Source organism: Somniosus microcephalus, chromosome 3 (genome assembly GCF_052327205.1).
Source record: "Somniosus microcephalus isolate GS21.2 chromosome 3, FLI_Smic_1.0, whole genome shotgun sequence".
Classification (NCBI taxonomy): domain Eukaryota; kingdom Metazoa; phylum Chordata; class Chondrichthyes; order Squaliformes; family Somniosidae; genus Somniosus; species Somniosus microcephalus.
Window position 1 is genome coordinate 201,438,170 of NC_140989.1, and position 22,452 is coordinate 201,460,621.

General features: G+C 55.7%; 1 protein-coding gene across 4 annotated transcripts in view; it reads right to left on the reverse strand.

Annotated features, from left to right (window-relative positions):
* Positions 1-22,452, reverse strand: part of tnr (tenascin R (restrictin, janusin)) — a 1,257,678-nt gene that overhangs the window by 826,228 nt on the left and 408,998 nt on the right. For all 4 annotated transcript variants that reach the window (XM_085982119.1, XM_085982118.1, XM_085982121.1 and 1 more), the window contains exon 10: positions 21,866-22,129. In XM_085982119.1, coding sequence (XP_085838245.1) covers positions 21,866-22,129 — 264 coding nt within the window. The remainder of the gene's footprint in view (positions 1-21,865; positions 22,130-22,452) is intronic.

Consider the following 22,452-nt stretch of genomic DNA (forward strand, 5'->3'; position numbering starts at 1 on the left):
GATCGTGGGTCACTCTCCTGCTCTGACCCACACATCACTCTCTCGATGATCGAGGGTCACTCTCCTGCTCTGACCCAAACATCACTCTCTCGATGATCGAGTGTCACTTTCCTGCTCTGACCCAAACATCATTCTCTCGATGATCGAAGGGTCACTCTCCTGCTGTGACCCACCCATCACTCTCTCGATGATCGAGGGTCACTCTCCTGCTCTGACCCAAACATCATTCTCTCGATGCTCGAAGGGTCACTCTCCTTCTCTGACCCACACATCACTTTCTCGATGATCGAGGGTCACTCTCCTGCTCTGACCCTCCCATCACTCTCTCGATGATCGAGGGTCAGTCTGTTCTGACCCACCCATCACTCTCTCGATGATCGAGGGTCAATCTCCTGCTCTGACGCACCCATCACTCTCTCGATGATCGAGGGTCACTCTGCTCTTACCCACCCATCACTCTCCCGATGATTCAGGGTCACTCTGCTCTGAACCACCCATCACTCTCTCGAAGTTCGAGGGTCACTCTCCTGCTCTGACCCACCCATCACTCTCTCGATGATCGAGGGTCACTCTGCCCTGACTCACCCATCACTCTCTCCATGATCGAGGGTCACTCTGCTCTCACCCACCCATCGCTCTCTGGATGATCGAGGGTCACTCTGCTCTGACTCACCCATCACTCTCTCTATGATCGAGGGTCACTCTGCTGGTCTGACCCACCCATCACTCTCTCTATGATCGAGTGTCACTCTCCTGCTCTGACCCACCCATCTCTCTCTCGATGATCGAGGGGCACTCTGCTCTGACTCACCCATCACTCTCTCTATGATCGAGGGTCACTCTGCTGCTATGAACCATCCATCACTCTCTCTATGATCGAGGGTCACACTCCTGCTCTGACTCACCCATCACTCTCTCGATGATCGAGGGTCACTCTGCTCTGACCCACCCATCACTCTCTCGATGATCGTGGGTCACTCTCCTGCTCTGACCGACTCATCACTCTCTCGATGATCAAGGGTCACTCTCCTGCTCTGACCCACCCATCACTCTCTTGATGATCGTGGGTCACTCTCCTGCTCTGACCCACCCATCACTCTCTCGATGATCGTGGGTCACTCTCCTGCTCTGACCCACTCATCACTCTCTCGATTATCGAGGGTCACTCTCCTGCTCTGACCCACCCATCACTCTCTTGATGATCGTGGGTCACTCTCCTGCTCTGACCCACCCATCACTCTCTCGATGATCGTGGGTCACTCTGCCGCTCTGACCCACCCATCACTCTCTCGATGATCGAGGGTCACTCTGCTCTGACCCACCCATGACTCCCTCGATGATCGAGGGTCACTCTCTTGCTCTGACCCACCCATCACTGTCTCGAAGATCGAGGGTCTCTCTCCTGCTCTGACCCACCCACCACTCTCTCGATGATCGAGGGTCACTCTCCTGCTCCGACCCACCCACCACTCTCTCGAAGACCGAGGGTCACTCTCCTGCTCTGACCCACCCACCATTCTCTCGAAGATCGAGGGTCAGTCTCCTGCAGTGACCCACCCATCACTCTCTCGATGATCGAAGGGTCACCCAGCTCTGACCCAACCATCACACTCTCGATGATCGAGGGTCACTCTCCTTCTCTGACCCACCCATCATTCTCTCGATGATCGAGGCTCACTCTCCTGCTCTGACCCACCCATCACTCTCTAGATGATCGAGGGTCACTCTCCTGCTCTGACCCAACCACCACTCTCTCGATGATCGAGGGTCACTCTCCTGCTCAGACCCACACATCACTCTCTCGATGATCGAGGGTCACTCTGCTCTGACACAACCATCACTCTCGCGATGATCGAGGGTCACTCTTCTGCTCTGACCCACCCATCACTCTCTCGATGATCGAGGGTCACTCTGCTGCACTGACCAACCCATCACTCTCTCGATGATCGAGGGTCACTCTGCTCTGACCCACCCATCACTCTCTCGATGATTGAGGATCACTCTCCTGCTCTGACCCACCCATCACTCTCTCGATGATCGAGGGTCACTCTCCTGCTCTGTCCCACCCATCACTCTCTCGATGATCGAGGGTCACTCTCCTGCTCTGACCCACCCATCACTCTCTCGATGATTGAGGATCACTCTCCTGCTCTGACACACCCATCACTCTCGATGATCGAGGGTCACTCTCCTGCTCTGACCCACCCATGACTCTCTCGATGATCGAAGGTCACTCTCCTGCTCTGTCCCACCCATCACTCTCTCGATGATCGCGGGTCACTCTGCTCAGTCCCACCCATCAGTCTCTGGATGATTGAGGGGCACCCTCCTGCTCTGACCCACCCATCACTCTTTCGATGATCGAGGGTCACTCTGCTCAGTCCCACCCATCACTCTCTCGATGATTGAGGGTCACTCTCCTGCTCAGACCCACCCATCACTCTCTCGACGATCGTGGGTCACTCTCCTGCTCTGACTCATCCATCACTCTCTCGATGTTCGAGGGTCACTCTCCTGCTCGGACCCACACATCACTCTCTCAATGATTGTGATTCACTCAGCTCTGACCGATCATCAATCTCTCGAAGATCGAGTGTCAGTCTCCTGCTCTGACCCACCCATCACTCTCTCAATGATCGAGGGTCACTCTCCTGCTCTGACCCACCCATCACTCCCTCGATTATCGTGGGTCACTCTGCTCTGACCCAACCATCACTCTCTCGATGCTCGAGGGTCACTCTCCTGCACTGACCCACCCATCACTCTCTCGATGATCGAGGGTCACTCTCCTGCTCTGACCCACCCATCACTCCCTCGATGATCGTAGGTCACTCTGCTCTGACCCACCGATCACTCTGTCGATGCTCGAGGGCCACTCTGATCTGAACTACCCATCACTCTCTTGATGATCGAAGGTCGCTCTCCTGCCCTGACCCACCCAGCACTCTCTCGATGATCGAGGGTCACTCTCCTGCTCTGCCCCACCCATCACTCTCTCGATGATCGTGGGTCACTCTGCTCTGACCGATCATCACTCTCTCGATGATCGAGAGTCAGTCTCCTGCTCTGACCCACCCATCACTGTCTCGAAGATCGAGGGTCAGTCTCCTGCTCTGACCCACCCATCACTCTCTCGATGATCGAGGGTCACTCTCCTGCTCTGACCCGCCCATCACTCCCTCGATGATCGTGGGTCACTCTGCTCTGACCCACCCATCACGCTCTCGATGCTCGAGGGTCACTCTCCTGCACTCACCCACCCATCACTCTCTCGATGATCGAGGGTCACTCTCCTGCTCTGACCCACCCATGACTCCCTCGATGATCGTAGGTCATTCTGCTCTGACCCACCCTTCACTCTGTCGATGCTCGAGGGCCACTCTGATCTGAACTACCCATCACTCTCTTGATGATCGAGGGTCACTCTCCTGCTCTGACCCACCCATCACTCCCTCGATGATCGAAGGTCACTCTCCTGCTCTGACCCACCCATCACTCTCTCGATGATCGAAGGGTCACTCTCCTGCTCTGACCCACCCATCACTCTCTCGATGATCGAGGGTCACTCTCCTGCTCTGACTCACGCATCACTCTCTCGATGGTTGAGGGTCACTCTCCTGCTCTGACTCACGCATCACTCTCTCGATGATTGAGGGTCACTCTCCTGCTCTGACTCACCCATCACTCTCTCGATTATCGACGGTCACTCTCCTGCTCTGACCCACACACCACTCTCTCGATGATCGAGTGTCACTCTCCTGCTCTGACCCACCCACCACTCTCTCGATGATCGTGGGTCACTCTCCTGCTCTGACCCACACATCACTCTCTCGATGATCGAGGGTCACTCTCCTGCTCTGACCCAAACATCACTCTCTCGATGATCGAGTGTCACTCTCCTGCTCTGACCCACACATCACTCTCTCGATGATCGAGGGTCACTCTCCTGCTCTGACCCACACATCACTCTCTCGATGATCGAGTGTCACTCTCCTGCTCTGAGCCTCCTACCACTCTCTCGATGATCGTGGGTCACTCTCCTGCTCTGACACATACATCACTCTCTCGATGATCGAGGGCCACTCTCCTGCTCTGACCCAAACATCACTCTCTCGATGATCGAGTGTCACTCTCCTGCTCTGACCCAAACATCATTCTCTCGATGATCGAAGGGTCACTCTCCTGCTCTGACCCACACATCACTCTCTCGATGATCGATGGTCACTCTCATGCCCTGACCCACCCAGCACTCTCTCGATGATCGTGGGTCAATCTGCTCAGACCCACCCATCACTCTCTCGATGATCGAGTGTCACTCTCCTGCTCTGACCCACACATCACTCTCTCGATGATCGAGGGTGACTCTCCTGCTCTGAAGCACACATCACTCTCTCGATTATCGAGTGTCACTCTCCTGCTCTGACCCTCCTACCACTCTCTCGATGATCGTGGGTCACTCTCCTGCTCTGACCCACACATCACTCTCTCGATGATCGAGGGTCACTCTCCTGCTCTGACCCAAACATCACTCTCTCGATGATCGAGTGTCACTTTCCTGCTCTGACCCAAACATCATTCTCTCGATGATCGAAGGGTCACTCTCCTGCTGTGACCCACCCATCACTCTCTCGATGATCGAGGGTCACTCTCCTGCTCTGACCCAAACATCATTCTCTCGATGCTCGAAGGGTCACTCTCCTTCTCTGACCCACACATCACTTTCTCGATGATCGAGGGTCACTCTCCTGCTCTGACCCTCCCATTACTCTCTCGATGATCGAGGGTCAGTCTGTTCTGACCCACCCATCACTCTCTCGATGATCGAGGGTCAATCTCCTGCTCTGACGCACCCATCACTCTCTCGATGATCGAGGGTCACTCTGCTCTTACCCACCCATCACTCTCCCGATGATTCAGGGTCACTCTGCTCTGAACCACCCATCACTCTCACGAAGTTCGAGGGTCACTCTCCTGCTCTGACCCACCCATCACTCTCTCGATGATCGAGGGTCACTCTGCCCTGACTCACCCATCACTCTCTCCATGATCGAGGGTCACTCTGCTCTCACCCACCCATCGCTCTCTGGATGATCGAGGGTCACTCTGCTCTGACTCACCCATCACTCTCTCTATGATCGAGAGTCACTCTGCTGGTCTGACATACCCATCACTCTCTCTATGATCGAGTGTCACTCTCCTGCTCTGACCCACCCATCTCTCTCTCGATGATCGAGGGGCACTCTGCTCTGACTCACCCATCACTCTCTCTATGATCGAGGGTCACTCTGCTGCTATGAACCATCCATCACTCTCTCTATGATCGAAGGTCACACTCCTGCTCTGACTCACCCATCACTCTCTCGATGATCGAGGGTCACTCTGCTCTGACCCACCCATCACTCTCTCGATGATCGTGGGTCACTCTCCTGCTCTGACCTACTCATCACTCTCTCGATGATCAAGGGTCACTCTCCTGCTCTGACCCACCCATCACTCTCTTGATGATCGTGGGTCACTCTCCTGCTCTGACCCACCCATCACTCTCTCGATGATCGTGGGTCACTCTCCTGCTCTGACCCACTCATCACTCTCTCGATTATCGAGGGTCACTCTCCTGCTCAGACCCACCCATCACTCTCTCGATGATTGAGGATCACTCTCCTGCTCTGACACACCCATCACTCTCGATGATCGAGGGTCACTCTCCTGCTCTGACCCACCCATGACTCTCTCGATGATCGAAGGTCACTCTCCTGCTCTGTCCCACCCATCACTCTCTCGATGATCGCGGGTCACTCTGCTCAGTCCCACCCATCAGTCTCTGGATGATTGAGGGGCACCCTCCTGCTCTGACCCACCCATCACTCTTTCGATGATCGAGGGTCACTCTGCTCAGTCCCACCCATCACTCTCTCGATGATTGAGGGTCACTCTCCTGCTCAGACCCACCCATCACTCTCTCGACGATCGTGGGTCACTCTCCTGCTCTGACTCATCCATCACTCTCTCGATGTTCGAGGGTCACTCTCCTGCTCGGACCCACACATCACTCTCTCAATGATTGTGATTCACTCAGCTCTGACCGATCATCAATCTCTCGAAGATCGAGTGTCAGTCTCCTGCTCTGACCCACCCATCACTCTCTCAATGATCGAGGGTCACTCTCCTGCTCTGACCCACCCATCACTCCCTCGATTATCGTGGGTCACTCTGCTCTGACCCTACCATCACTCTCTCGATGCTCGAGGGTCACTCTCCTGCACTGACCCACCCATCACTCTCTCGATGATCGAGGGTCACTCTCCTGCTCTGACCCACCCATCACTCCCTCGATGATCGTAGGTCACTCTGCTCTGACCCACCGATCACACTGTCGATGCTCGAGGGCCACTCTGATCTGAACTACCCATCACTCTCTTGATGATCGAAGGTCGCTCTCCTGCTCTGACCCACCCATCACTCCCTCGATGATCGAAGGTCACTCTCCTGCTCTGACCCACCCGTCACTCTCTCGATGATCGAAGGGTCACTCTCCTGCTCTGACCCACCCATCACTCTCTCGATGATCGAGGGTCACTCTCCTGCTCTGACTCACGCATCACTCTCTCGATGATCGAGGGTCACTCTCCTGCTCTGACTCACGCATCACTCTCTCGATGATTGAGGGTCACTCTCCTGCTCTGTCTCACCCGTCACTCTCTCGATGATCGATTGTCACTCTCCTGCTCTGACCCACCCGCCACTCTCTCGTTGATCGTGGGTCACTCTCCCGCTCTGACCCACACATCACTCTCTCTATGATCGATGGTCACTCTCCTGCTCTGACCCACACATCACTGTCTCAATGATCGAGGGTCGCTCTCCTGCTCTGACCCACCCATCACTCTCTCGCTGATCGAAGGGTCACTCTCCTGCTCTGACCCACCATCAATCTCTCGATGATCGAGGGTCACTCTCCTGCTCTGACCCTCACAACACTCTCTCGCTGATTGAAGGGTCACTTTCTTGCTCTGACCCACCCATCACTCTCTCGATGATCGAGGGTCACTCTCCTGCTCTGACCCACCCATCACTCTCTCGATGATCGATGGCCAATCTCCTGCTCTGACCCACCCATCACTCTCTCGATGATCGAGGGTCACTCTCCTGCTCTGACCCACCCATCACTCTCTCGATGATCGAGGGTCACTCTCCTGCTCTGACCCACCCATCACTCTCTCGATGATCGACGGTCACTCTCCTGCTCTGACCCACCCAACACTCCCTCGATTTTCGAGGATCACTCTCCTGCTCTGACTCACCCATCACTCCCTCGATTTTCGAGCGTCAGTCTCCTGCTCTGACTCACCCATCACTCCCTCGATTTTCGAGGGTCACTCTCCTGCTTTGACCCACCCATCACTCCCTCGATTTTCGATGGTCACTCTGCTGCTCTGGCCCAACCGTCACTCTCTCGATGATCGAGGGTCACTCTGCTCTGACCCAACCATCACTCACTCGATGATCGAGGGTCACTCTCCTGCTCTGACCCAACCATCACTCTCTCGATGATCGAGGGTCACTCTCCTGCTCTGACCCAAACATCACTCTCTCGATGATCGAAGGGTCACTCTCCTGCTCTGACCCACCCATCACTCTCTTGATGATCGAAGGGTCACTCTCCTGCTCTGACCCACCCTTCACTCTCTCGATGATCGAGGATCACTCTCCTGCTCTGACCCACCCATCACTCTCTCGATGATCGAAGGGTCACTCTCCTGCTCCGACCCACCCCTCACTCTCTCGATGATCGATGGTCACTCTCCTGCTGTGGCCCAACCGTCACTCTCTCAATGATCGAGGGTCACTCTGCTCTGTCCCAACCATCATTCACTCGATGATCGAGGGTCACTCTCCTGCTCTGACCCACCCATCACTCTCTCAATGATCGAGGGTCACTCACCTTCTCTGACCCACCCATCACTCTCTCGATGATCGATGGTCACTCTGCTCTGACCCACCCATCACTCTCTCGATGATCGAGGGTCACTCTCCTGCTCTGACCCACCCATCACTCTCTCGATGATCGAGGGTCACTCTCCTGTTCTGACCCACCCATCACTCTCTCGATGATCGAGAGTCACTCTCCTGCTCTGACCCACCCATCACTCTCTCGATGATCGAGGGTCACTCTCCTGCTCTGACCCACCCATCACTCTCTCGATTATTGAGGGTCACTCTGCTCTGACCCGCCCATCACTCTCTCGATGATCGAGGGTCACTCTCCTGCTCTGACCCACCCATCACTCTCTCGATGATCGAGGGTCACTCTTCTGCTCTGACCCACCCATCACTCTCTCGATGATCGTGGGTCACTCTCCTGCTCTGACCCACCCACCACTCTCTCGATGATCGAGGGTCACTCTCCTGCTCTGGCCCAACTGTCACTCTCTCGATGATCGAGGGTCACTCTCCTGCTCTGACCCACCCATCACTCTCTCGATGATCGAAGGGTCACTCTCCTGCTCTGACCCACCCATCACTCTCTCGATGGTCGAAGGGTCACTCTCCTGCTCTGACCCACCCATCACTCTCTCGATGATCGAGGGTCACTCTCCTGCTCTGACCCACCCCTCACTCTCTCAATGATCGAGTGTCACTCTCCTGCTCTGACCCACCCATCACTCTCTCGATGATCGAGGGTCACTCTGCTCTGACCCCCCCATCACTCTCTCGATGATCGAGGGTCACTCTGCTCTGACCCACCCATGACTCCCTCGATGATCGAGGGTCACTCTCTTGCTCTGACCCACCCATCACTGTCTCGAAGATCAAGGGTCTCTCTCCTGCTCTGACCCACCCACCACTCTCTCGATGATCGAGGGTCACTCTCCTGCTCTGACCCACCCACCACTCTCTCGAAGATCGAGGGTCACTCTCCTGCTCTGACCCACCCACCATTCTCTCGAAGATCGAGGGTCACTCTCCTGCTCTGACCCAACCACCACTCTCTCGATGATCGAGGGTCACTCTCCTGCTCAGACCCACACATCACTCTCTCGATGATCGAGGGTCACTCTGCTCTGACACAACCATCACTCTCGCGATGATCGAGGGTCACTCTTCTGCTCTGACCCAGCCATCACTCTCTCGATGATCGAGGGTCACTCTGCTGCACTGACCAACCCATCACTCTCTCGATGATCGAGGGTCACTCTGCTCTGACCCACCCATCACTCTCTCGATGATTGAGGATCACTCTCCTGCTCTGACCCACCCATCACTCTCTCGATGATCGAGGGTCACTCTCCTGCTCTGTCCCACCCATCACTCTCTCGATGATCGAGGGTCACTCTCCTGCTCTGATCCACCCATCACTCTCTCGATGATTGAGGATCACTCTCCTGCTCTGACACCCCCATCACTCTCGATGATCGAGGGTCACTCTCCTGCTCTGACCCACCCATGACTCTCTCGATGATCGAAGGTCACTCTCCTGCTCTGTCCCACCCATCACTCTCTCGATGATCGCGGGTCACTCTGCTCAGTCCCACCCATCAGTCTCTAGATGATTGAGGGGCACCCTCCTGCTCTGACCCACCCATCACTGTTTCGATGATCGAGGGTCACTCTGCTGAGTCCCACCCATCACTCTCTCGATGATTGAGGGTCACTCTCCTGCTCAGACCCACCCATCACTCTCTCGACGATCGTGGGTCACTCTCCTGCTCTGACTCATCCATCACTCTCTCGATGTTCGAGGGTCACTCTCCTGCTCGGACCCACACATCACTCTCTCAATGATTGTGATTCACTCAGCTCTGACCGATCATCAATCTCTCGAAGATCGAGTGTCAGTCTCCTGCTCTGACCCACCCATCACTCTCTCAATGATCGAGGGTCACTCTCCTGCTCTGACCCACCCATCACTCCCTCGATTATCGTGGGTCACTCTGCTCTGACCCAACCATCACTCTCTCGATGCTCGAGGGTCACTCTCCTGCACTGACCCACCCATCACTCTCTCGATGATCGAGGGTCACTCTCCTGCTCTGACCCACCCATCACTCCCTCGATGATCGTAGGTCACTCTGCTCTGACCCACCGATCACTCTGTCGATGCTCGAGGGCCACTCTGATCTGAACTACCCATCACTCTCTTGATGATCGAAGGTCGCTCTCCTGCCCTGACCCACCCAGCACTCTCTCGATGATCGAGGGTCACTCTCCTGCTCTGCCCCACCCATCACTCTCTCGATGATCGTGGGTCACTCTGCTCTGACCGATCATCACTCTCTCGATCATCGAGAGTCAGTCTCCTGCTCTGACCCACCCATCACTGTCTCGAAGATCGAGGGTCAGTCTCCTGCTCTGACCCACCCATCACTCTCTCGATGATCGAGGGTCACTCTCCTGCTCTGACCCGCCCATCACTCCCTCGATGATCGTGGGTCACTCTGCTCTGACCCACCCATCACGCTCTCGATGCTCGAGGGTCACTCTCCTGCACTCACCCACCCATCACTCTCTCGATGATCGAGGGTCACTCTCCTGCTCCGACCCACCCATGACTCCCTCGATGATCGTAGGTCATTCTGCTCTGACCCACCCATCACTCTGTCGATGCTCGAGGGCCACTCTGATCTGAACTACCCATCACTCTCTTGATGATCGAGGGTCACTCTCCTGCTCTGACCCACCCATCACTCCCTCGATGATCGAAGGTCACTCTCCTGCTCTGACCCACCCATCACTCTCTCGATGATCGAAGGGTCACTCTCCTGCTCTGACCCACCCATCACTCTCTCGATGATCGAGGGTCACTCTCCTGCTCTGACTCACGCATCACTCTCTCGATGGTCGAGGGTCACTCTCCTGCTCTGACTCACACATCACTCTCTCGATGATTGAGGGTCACTCTCCTGCTCTGACTCACCCATCACTCTCTCGATTATCGAGGGTCACTCTCCTGCTCTGACCCACCCACCACTCTCTCGATGATCGTGGGTCACTCTCCTGCTCTGACCCACACATCACTCTCTCGATGATTGAGGGTCACTCTCCTGCTCTGACCCAAACATCACTCTCTCGATGATCGAGTGTCACTCTCCTGCTCTGACCCACACATCACTCTCTCGATGATCGAGGGTCACTCTCCTGCTCTGCCCCACACATCACTCTCTCGATGATCGAGTGTCACTCTCCTGCTCTGAGCCTCCTACCACTCTCTCGATGATCGTGGGTCACTCTCCTGCTCTGACACATACATCACTCTCTCGATGATCGAGGGCCACTCTCCTGCTCTGACCCAAACATCACTCTCTCGATGATCGAGTGTCACTCTCCTGCTCTGACCCAAACATCATTCTCTCGATGATCGAAGGGTCACTCTCCTGCTCTGACCCACACATCACTCTCTCGATGATCGATGGTCACTCTCATGCCCTGACCCACCCAGCACTCTCTCGATGATCGTGGGTCACTCTGCTCAGACCCACCCATCACTCTCTCGATGATCGAGGGTCACTCTCCTGCTCTGACCCAAACATCACTCTCTCGATGATCGAGTGTCACTCTCCTGCTCTGACCCACACATCACTCTCTCGATGATCGAGGGTGACTCTCCTGCTCTGAAGCACACATCACTCTCTCGATTATCGAGTGTCACTCTCCTGCTCTGACCCTCCTACCACTCTCTCGATGATCGTGGGTCACTCTCCTGCTCTGACCCACACATCACTCTCTCGATGATCGAGGGTCACTCTCCTGCTCTGACCCAAACATCACTCTATCGATGATCGAGTGTCACTCTCCTGCTCTGACCCAAACATCATTCTCTCGATGATCGAAGGGTCACGCTCCTGCTGTGACCCACCCATCACTCTCTCGATGATCGAGGGTCACTCTCCTGCTCTGACCCAAACATCATTCTCTCGATGCTCGAAGGGTCACTCTCCTTCTCTGACCCACACATCACTTTCTCGATGATCGAGGGTCACTCTCCTACTCTGACCCTCCCATCACTCTCTCGATGATCGAGGGTCAGTCTGTTCTGACCCACCCATCACTCTCTCGATGATCGAGGGTCAATCTCCTGCTCTGACGCACCCATCACTCTCTCGATGATCGAGGGTCACTCTGCTCTTACCCACCCATCACTCTCCCGATGATTCAGGGTCACTCTGCTCTGAACCACCCATCACTCTCTCGGAGTTCGAGGGTCACTCTCCTGCTCTGACCCACCCATCACTCTCTCGATGATCGAGGGTCACTCTGCCCTGACTCACCCATCACTCTCTCCATGATCGAGGGTCACTCTGCTCTCACCCACCCATCGCTCTCTGGATGATCGAGGGTCACTCTGCTCTGACTCACCCATCACTCTCTCTATGATCGAGGGTCACTCTGCTGGTCTGACCCACCCATCACTCTCTCTATGATCGAGTGTCACTCTCCTGCTCTGACCCACCCATCTCTCTCTCGATGATCGAGGGGCACTCTGCTCTGACTCACCCATCACTTTCTCTATGATCGAGGGTCACTCTGCTGCTATGAACCATCCATCACTCTCTCTATGATCGAAGGTCACACTCCTGCTCTGACTCACCCATCACTCTCTCGATGATCGAGGGTCACTCTGCTCTGACCCACCCATCACTCTCTCGATGATCGAGGGTCACTCTCCTGCTCTGACCCAAACATCACTCTCTCGATGATCGAGTGTCACTCTCCTGCTCTGACCCAAACATCATTCTCTCGATGATCGAAGGGTCACTCTCCTGCTGTGACCCACCCATCACTCTCTCGATGATCGAGGGTCACTCTCCTGCTCTGACCCAAACATCATTCTCTCGATGATCGAAGGGTCACTCTCCTGCTCTGACCCACAGATCACTCTCTCGATGATCGATGGTCACTCTCCTGCACTGACCCACCCACCACTCTCTCGATGATCGTGGGTCACTCTGCTCAGACCCACCCATCACTCTCTCGATGATCGAGGGTCACTCTCCTGCTCTGACTCATGCATCACTCTCTCGGTGATCGAGGGTCACTCTCCTGCTCTGACTCACGCATCACTCTCTCGATGATTGAGGGTCACTCTCCTGCTCTGACTTACCCATCACTCTCTCGATGATCGAGGGTCACTCTCCTGCTCTGACCCACACATCACTCTCTCGATGATCGAGTGTCACTCTCCTGCTCTGACCCACCCACCACTCTCTCGTTGATCGTGGGTCACTCTCCTGCTCTGACCCACAAATCACTCTCTCGATGATCGAGGGTCACTCTCCTGCTCTGACCCAAACATCACTCTCTCGATGATCGAGTGTCACTCTCCTGCTGTGACACACACATCACTCTCTCGATGATCGAGGGTCACTCTCCTGCTCTGGCCCACACATCACTCTCTCGATGATCGATTGTCACTCTCCTGCTCTGACTCTCCTACCACTCTCTCGATGATCATGGGTCACTCTCCTGCTCTGACCCACACATCACTCTCTCGATGATCGAGGGTCAGTCTCCTGCTCTGACCCAAACATCATTCTCTCGATGAGCGAAGGGTCACTCTCCTGCTGTGACCCACCCATCACTCTCTCGATGATCGAGGGTCACTCTCCTGCTCTGACCCAAACATCATTCTCTCGATGATCGAAGGGTCCCTCTCCTGCTCTGACCCACACATCACTCTCTCGATGATCGATGGTCACGCTCCTGCTCTGACCCACACACCACTCTCTCGATGATCGTATGTCACTCTGCTCAGACCCACCCATCACTCTCTCGATGATCGAGGGTCACTCTCCTGCCCTGACCCAGACATCATTCTCTCGATGATCGAAGGGTCACTCTCCTGCTCTGACCCACACATCACTCTCTCGATGATCGAGGGTCACTCTCCTGCTCTGTCCCACCCATCACGCTCTCGATGATCGAGGGTCACTCTCCTGCTCTGACCCACCCATCACTCTCTCGCTGGTCGAAGGGTCACTCTCCTGCTCTGCCCCACCCTTCACTCTCTCGATGATCGAGGGTCACTCTCCTGCTCTGACGCACCCATCACTCTCTCGATGATCGAGGGTCACTCTCCTGCTCTGACCCACCCATCACTCTCTCGATGATCGAGGGTCACTCTGCTCTGACTCACCCATCATTCTCTCGATGATCGAGGGTCACTCTCCTGCTCGGACCCACCCATCACTCTCTCGATGATCGAAGGGTCACTCTCCCGCTCTGACCCACACATCACTCTCTAAATGATCGAGGGTCACTCTCCTGCTCTGACCCACCCATCACTCTCTCGATGATCGAGGTCACTCTCCTGCTCTGACCCACACATCACTCTCTCTATGATCGATGGTCAGTCTCCCGCTCTGACCCACACATCACTCTCTCTATGATCGATGGTCACTCTCCTGCTCTGACCCACACATCACTGTCTCAATGATCGAGGGTCGCTCTCCTGCTCTGACCCACCCATCACTCTCTCGCTGATCGAAGGGTCACTCTCCTGCTCTGACCCACCATCAATCTCTCGATGATCGAGGGTCACTCTCCTGCTCTGACCCTCACATCACTCTCTCGCTGATTGAAGGGTCACTTTCTTGCTCTGACCCACCAATCACTCTCTCGATGATCGAGGGTCACTCTCCTGCTCTGACCCACCCATCACTCTCTCGATGATCGATGGCCAATCTCCTGCTCTGACCCACCCATCACTCTCTCGATGATCGAGGGTCACTCTCCTGCTCTGACCCACCCATCACTCTCTCGATGATCGAGGGTCACTCTCCTGCTCTGACCCACCCATCACTCTCTCGATGATCGACGGTCACTCTCCTGCTCTGACCCACCCAACACTCCCTCGATTTTCGAGGATCACTCTCCTGCTCTGACTCACCCATCACTCCCTCGATTTTCGAGGGTCACTCTCCTGCTCTGACCCACCCATCACTCCCTCGATTTTCGATGGTCACTCTGCTGCTCTGGCCCAACCGTCACTCTCTCGATGATCGAGGGTCACTCTGCTCTGACCCAACCATCACTCACTCGATGATCGAGGGTCACTCTCCTGCTCTGACCCAACCATCACTCTCTCGATGATCGAGGGTCACTCTCCTGCTCTGACCCAAACATCACTCTCTCGATGATCGAAGGGTCACTCTCCTGCTCTGACCCACCCATCACTCTCTTGATGATCGAAGGGTCACTCTCCTGCTCTGACCCACCCTTCACTCTCTCGATGATCGAGGATCACTCTCCTGCTCTGACCCACCCATCACTCTCTCGATGATCGAAGGGTCACTCTCCTGCTCCGACCCACCCCTCACTCTCTCGATGATCGATGGTCACTCTCCTGCTGTGGCCCAACCGTCACTCTCTCAATGATCGAGGGTCACTCTGCTCTGTCCCAACCATCACTCACTCGATGATCGAGGGTCACTCTCCTGCTCTGACCCACCCATCACTCTCTCAATGATCGAGGGTCACTCACCTTCTCTGACCCACCCATCACTCTCTCGATGATCGATGGTCACTCTGCTCTGACCCACCCATCACTCTCTCGATGATCGAGGGTCACTCTCCTGCTCCGACCCACCCATCACTCTCTCGATGATCGAGGGTCACTCTCCTGTTCTGACCCACCCATCACTCTCTCGATGATCGAGAGTCACTCTCCTGCTCTGACCCACCCATCACTCTCTCGATGATCGAGGGTCACTCTCCTGCTCTGACCCACCCATCACTCTCTCGATTATTGAGGGTCACTCTGCTCTGACCCGCCCATCACTCTCTCGATGATCGAGGGTCACTCTCCTGCTCTGACCCACCCATCACTCTCTCGATGATCGAGGGTCACTCTTCTGCTCTGACCCACCCATCACTCTCTCGATGATCGTGGGTCACTCTCCTGCTCTGACCCACCCACCACTCTCTCGATGATCGAGGGTCACTCTCCTGCTCTGGCCCAACTGTCACTCTCTCGATGATCGAGGGTCACTCTCCTGCTCTGACCCACCCATCACTCTCTCGATGATCGAAGGGTCACTCTCCTGCTCTGACCCACCCATCACTCTCTCGATGAGCGAAGGGTCACTCTCCTGCTCTGACCCACCCATCACTCTCTCGATGATCGAGGGTCACTCTCCTGCTCTGACCCACCCCTCACTCTCTCAATGATCGAGTGTCACTCTCCTGCTCTGCCCCACCCATCACTCTCTCGATGATCGAGGGTCACTCTGCTCTGACCCCCCCATCACTCTCTCGATGATCGAGGGTCAATCTGCTCTGACCCACCCATCACTCACTCGATGATCGAGGGTCACTCTCCTGCTCTGACCCAACCATCACTCTCTCGATGATCGAGGGTCACTCTCCTGCTCTGACCCAAACATCACTCTCTCGATGATCGAAGGGTCACTCTCCTGCTCTGACCCACCCATCACTCTCTTGATGATCGAAGGGTCACTCTCCTGCTCTGACCCACCCTTCACTCTCTCGATGATCGAGGATCACTCTCCTGCTCTGACCCACCCATCACTCTCTCGATGATCGAAGGGTCACTCTCCTGCTCCGACCCACCCCTCACTCTCTCGATGATCGATGGTCACTCTCCTGCTGTGGCCCAACCGTCACTCTCTCAATGATCGAGGGTCACTCTGCTCTGTCCCAACCATCACTCACTCGATGATCGAGGGTCACTCTCCTGCTCTGACCCACCCATCACTCTCTCAATGATCGAGGGTCACTCACCTTCTCTGACCCACCCATCACTCTCTCGATGATCGATGGTCACTCTGCTCTGACCCACCCATCACTCTCTCGATGATCGAGGGTCACTCTCCTGCTCTGACCCACCCATCACTCTCTCGATGATCGAGGGTCACTCTCCTGTTCTGACCCACCCATCACTCTCTCGATGATCGAGAGTCACTCTCCTGCTCTGACCCACCCATCACTCTCTCGATGATCGAGGGTCACTCTCCTGCTCTGACCCACCCATCACTCTCTCGATTATTGAGGGTCACTCTGCTCTGACCCGCCCATCACTCTCTCGATGATCGAGGGTCACTCTCCTGCTCTGACCCACCCATCACTCTCTCGATGATCGAGGGTCACTCTTCTGCTCTGACCCACCCATCACTCTCTCGATGATCGTGGGTCACTCTCCTGCTCTGACCCACCCACCACTCTCTCGATGATCGAGGGTCACTCTCCTGCTCTGGCCCAACTGTCACTCTCTCGATGATCGAGGGTCACTCTCCTGCTCTGACCCACCCATCACTCTCTCGATGATCGAAGGGTCACTCTCCTGCTCTGACCCACCCATCACTCTCTCGATGATCGAAGGGTCACTCTCCTGCTCTGACCCACCCATCACTCTCTCGATGATCGAGGGTCACTCTCCTGCTCTGACCCACCCCTCACTCTCTCAATGATCGAGTGTCACTCTCCTGCTCTGACCCACCCATCACTCTCTCGATGATCGAGGGTCACTCTGCTCTGACCCCCCCATCACTCTCTCGATGATCGAGGGTCAATCTGCTCTGACCCACCCATCACTCTCCCGATGATCGAGGGTCACTCTGCTCTGACCCACCCATTACTCTCTCGATGATCGAGAGTCACTCTCCTGCTCTTACCCACCATCACTCTCTCGATGATCGAGGGTCACTCTCCTGCTCTGTCCCACCCATCACTCTCTCGATGATCGAGGGTCACTCTCCTGCTCTGACCCACCATCACTCTCTCGATGATCGAGGGTCACTCTCCTGCTCTGTCCCACCCATCACTCTCTCGATGATCGAGGGTCACTCTCCTGCTCTGACCCACCCATCACTCTCTCGCTGGTCGAAGGGTCACTCTCCTGCTCTGACCCACCCATCACTCTCTCGATGATCGAGGGTCACTCTCCTGCTCTGACGCACCCATCACTCTCTCGATGATCGAGGGTCACTCTCCTGCTCTGACCCACCCATCACTCTCTCGATGATCGAGGGTCGCTCTGCTCTGACTTACCCATCACTCTCTCGATGATCGAGGGTCACTCTCCTGCTCTGACCCACCCACCACACTCTCAATGATCGAGGGTCACTCACCTTCTCTGACCCACCCATCACTCTCTCGATGATCGATGGTCACTCTGCTCTGACCCACCCATCACTCTCTCGATGATCGAGGGTCACTCTCCTGCTCTGACCCACCCATCACTCTCTCGATGATCGAGGGTCACTCTCCTGTTCTGACCCACCCATCACTCTCTCGATGATCGAGAGTCACTCTCCTGCTCTGACCCACCCATCACTCTCTCGATGATCGAGGGTCACTCTCCTGCTCTGACCCACCCATCACTCTCTCGATTATTGAGGGTCACTCTGCTCTGACCCGCCCATCACTCTCTCGATGATCGAGGGTCACTCTCCTGCTCTGACCCACCCATCACTCTCTCGATGATCGAGGGTCACTCTTCTGCTCTGACCCACCCATCACTCTCTCGATGATCGTGGCTCACTCTCCTTCTCTGACCCACCCACCACTCTCTCGATGATCGAGGGTCACTCTCCTGCTCTGGCCCAACTGTCACTCTCTCGATGATCGAGGGTCACTCTCCTGCTCTGACCCACCCATCACTCTCTCGATGATCGAAGGGTCACTCTCCTGCTCTGACCCACCCATCACTCTCTCGATGATCGAAGGGTCACTCTCCTGCTCTGACCCACCCATCACTCTCTCGATGATCGAGGGTCACTCTCCTGCTCTGACCCACCCCTCACTCTCTCAATGATCGAGGGTCACTCTCCTGCTCTGACCCACCCCTCACTCTCTCAATGATCGAGTGTCACTCTCCTGCTCTGACCCACCCATCACTCTCTCGATGATCGAGGGTCACTCTGCTCTGACCCCCCCATCACTCTCTCGATGATCGAGGGTCAATCTGCTCTGACCCACCCATCACTCTCCCGATGATCGAGGGTCACTCTGCTCTGACCCACCCATTACTCTCTCGATGATCGAGAGTCACTCTCCTGCTCTTACCCACCATCACTCTCTCGATGATCGAGGGTCACTCTCCTGCTCTGTCCCACCCATCACTCTCTCGATGATCGAGGGTCACTCTCCTGCTCTGACCCACCATCACTCTCTCGATGATCGAGGGTCACTCTCCTGCTCTGTCCCACCCATCACTCTCTCGATGATCGAGGGTCACTCTCCTGCTCTGACCCACCCATCACTCTCTCGCTGGTCGAAGGGTCACTCTCCTGCTCTGACCCACCCATCACTCTCTCGATGATCGAGGGTCACTCTCCTGCTCTGACGCACCCATCACTCTCTCGATGATCGAGGGTCACTCTCCTGCTCTGACCCACCCATCACTCTCTCGATGATCGAGGGTCACTCTGCTCTGACTTACCCATCACTCTCTCGATGATCGAGGGTCACTCTCCTGCTCTGACCCACCCACCACACTCTCAATGATCGAGGGTCACTCACCTTCTCTGACCCACCCATCACTCTCTCGATGTTCGATGGTCACTCTGCTCTGACCCACCCATCACTCTCTCGATGATCGAGGGTCACTCTCCTGCTCTGACCCACCCATCACTCTCTCGATGATCGAGGGTCACTCTCCTGTTCTGACCCACCCATCACTCTCTCGATGATCGAGAGTCACTCTCCTGCTCTGACCCACCCATCACTCTCTCGATGATCGAGGGTCACTCTCCTGCTCTGACCCACCCATCACTCTCTCGATTATTGAGGGTCACTCTGCTCTGACCCGCCCATCACTCTCTCGATGATCGAGGGTCACTCTCCTGCTCTGACCCACCCATCACTCTCTCGATGATCGAGGGTCACTCTTCTGCTCTGACCCACCCATCACTCTCTCGATGATCGTGGGTCACTCTCCTGCTCTGACCCACCCACCACTCTCTCGATGATCGAGGGTCACTCTCCTGCTCTGGCCCAACTGTCACTCTCTCGATGATCGAGGGTCACTCTCCTGCTCTGACCCACCCATCACTCTCTCGATGATCGAAGGGTCACTGTCCTGCTCTGACCCACCCATCACTCTCTCGATGATCGAAGGGTCACTCTCCTGCTCTGACCCACCCATCACTCTCTCGATGATCGAGGGTCACTCTCCTGCTCTGACCCACCCCTCACTCTCTCAATGATCGAGTGTCACTCTCCTGCTCTGACCCACCCATCACTCTCCCGATGATCGAGGGTCACTCTGCTCTGACTTACCCATCACTCTCTCGATGATCGAGGGTCACTCTCCTGCTCTGACCCACCCACCACACTCTCAATGATCGAGGGTCACTCACCTTCTCTGACCCACCCATCACTCTCTCGATGTTCGATGGTCACTCTGCTCTGACCCACCCATCACTCTCTCGATGATCGAGGGTCACTCTCCTGCTCTGACCCACCCATCACTCTCTCGATGATCGAGGGTCACTCTCCTGTTCTGACCCACCCATCACTCTCTCGATGATCGAGAGTCACTCTCCTGCTCTGACCCACCCATCACTCTCTCGATGATCGAGGGTCACTCTCCTGCTCTGACCCACCCATCACTCTCTCGATTATTGAGGGTCACTCTGCTCTGACCCGCCCATCACTCTCTCGATGATCGAGGGTCACTCTCCTGCTCTGACCCACCCATCACTCTCTCGATGATCGAGGGTCACTCTTCTGCTCTGACCCACCCATCACTCTCTCGATGATCGTGGGTCACTCTCCTGCTCTGACCCACCCACCACTCTCTCGATGATCGAGGGTCACTCTCCTGCTCTGGCCCAACTGTCACTCTCTCGATGATCGAGGGTCACTCTCCTGCTCTGACCCACCCATCACTCTCTCGATGATCGAAGGGTCACTGTCCTGCTCTGACCCACCCATCACTCTCTCGATGATCGAAGGGTCACTCTCCTGCTCTGACCCACCCATCACTCTCTCGATGATCGAGGGTCACTCTCCTGCTCTGACCCACCCCTCACTCTCTCAATGATCGAGTGTCACTCTCCTGCTCTGACCCACCCATCACTCTCTCGATGATCGAGGGTCACTCTGCTCTGACCCCCCCATCACTCTCTCGATGATCGAGGGTCAATCTGCTCTGACCCACCCATCACTCTCCCGATGATCGAGGGTCACTCTGCTCTGACCCACCCATTACTCTCTCGATGATCGAGAGTCACTCTCCTGCTCTTACCCACCATCACTCTCTCGATGATCGAGGGTCACTCTCCTGCTCTGTCCCACCCATCACTCTCTCGATGATCGAGGGTCACTCTCCTGCTCTGACCCACCATCACTCTCTCGATGATCGAGGGTCACTCTCCTGCTCTGTCCCACCCATCACTCTCTCGATGATCGAGGGTCACTCTCCTGCTCTGACCCACCCATCACTCTCTCGCTGGTCGAAGGGTCACTCTCCTGCTCTGACCCACCCATCACTCTCTCGATGATCGAGGGTCACTCTCCTGCTCTGACGCACCCATCACTCTCTCGATGATCGAGGGTCACTCTCCTGCTCTGACCCACCCATCACTCTCTCGATGATCGAGTGTCACTCTGCTCTGACTTACCCATCACTCTCTCGATGATCGAGGGTCACTCTCCTGCTCTGACCCACCCACCACACTCTCAATGATCGAGGGTCGCTCTCCTGCTCTGACCCACCCATCACTCTCTCGATGATCGAGGGTCACTCTCCTGCTCTGACCCATCCATCACTCTCTCGATGATCGAAGGGTCACTCTCCTGCTCTGACCCACTCATCTCTCTCTTGATGATCGAGGGTCTCTCTCCTGCTCTGACCCATCCATCACTCTCTCGATGATCAAAGGGTCACTCTCCTGCTCTGACCTACCTGTCATGCCCTCGATGATTGATGGTAAGCTCTGCTGCCAGCCTCGCTCTGCCACGACGGAAATGTTGTACTTTGTGCCTGGCTCCAGATCATTGAGGGTCACTGAGTGACTACCCCTCGGAATCGTCACCTCCGAACTCACGCCTGTAGCTGTGGTGTAGGTGACCCGGTAGTGATCAATGGGCCCTTGGATTTCTGTCCACACGACGGAGATGCTTATGTCAGAAGAGGATGTCACAGTGAGGCCCAGGGGGCTGTCCAAATCTACAGAGAGGAGGGAAAACAAAAGGCAGCTGATAAACTACGGCCCTCAACCCCATGGATCATATTTCAGCCCCCAGACCCAACCACCGGACCCAACGCCACCAACTCAACCCCAGGATCCAACCCCAGGACTCAACCCCAGGACTAAACCCCAGGACCCAACCCCAGGACACAACCCCAGGACTCAACCCCACCAACTCAACCCCAGGACCCAACCCCACCAACCAAACCCGAGGAACTCAACCCCAGGACCCGACCACACCAACAAAACCCCCAGACCCAACCCCACCAACTCAACCCCAGGACCCAACCCCACCAACTCA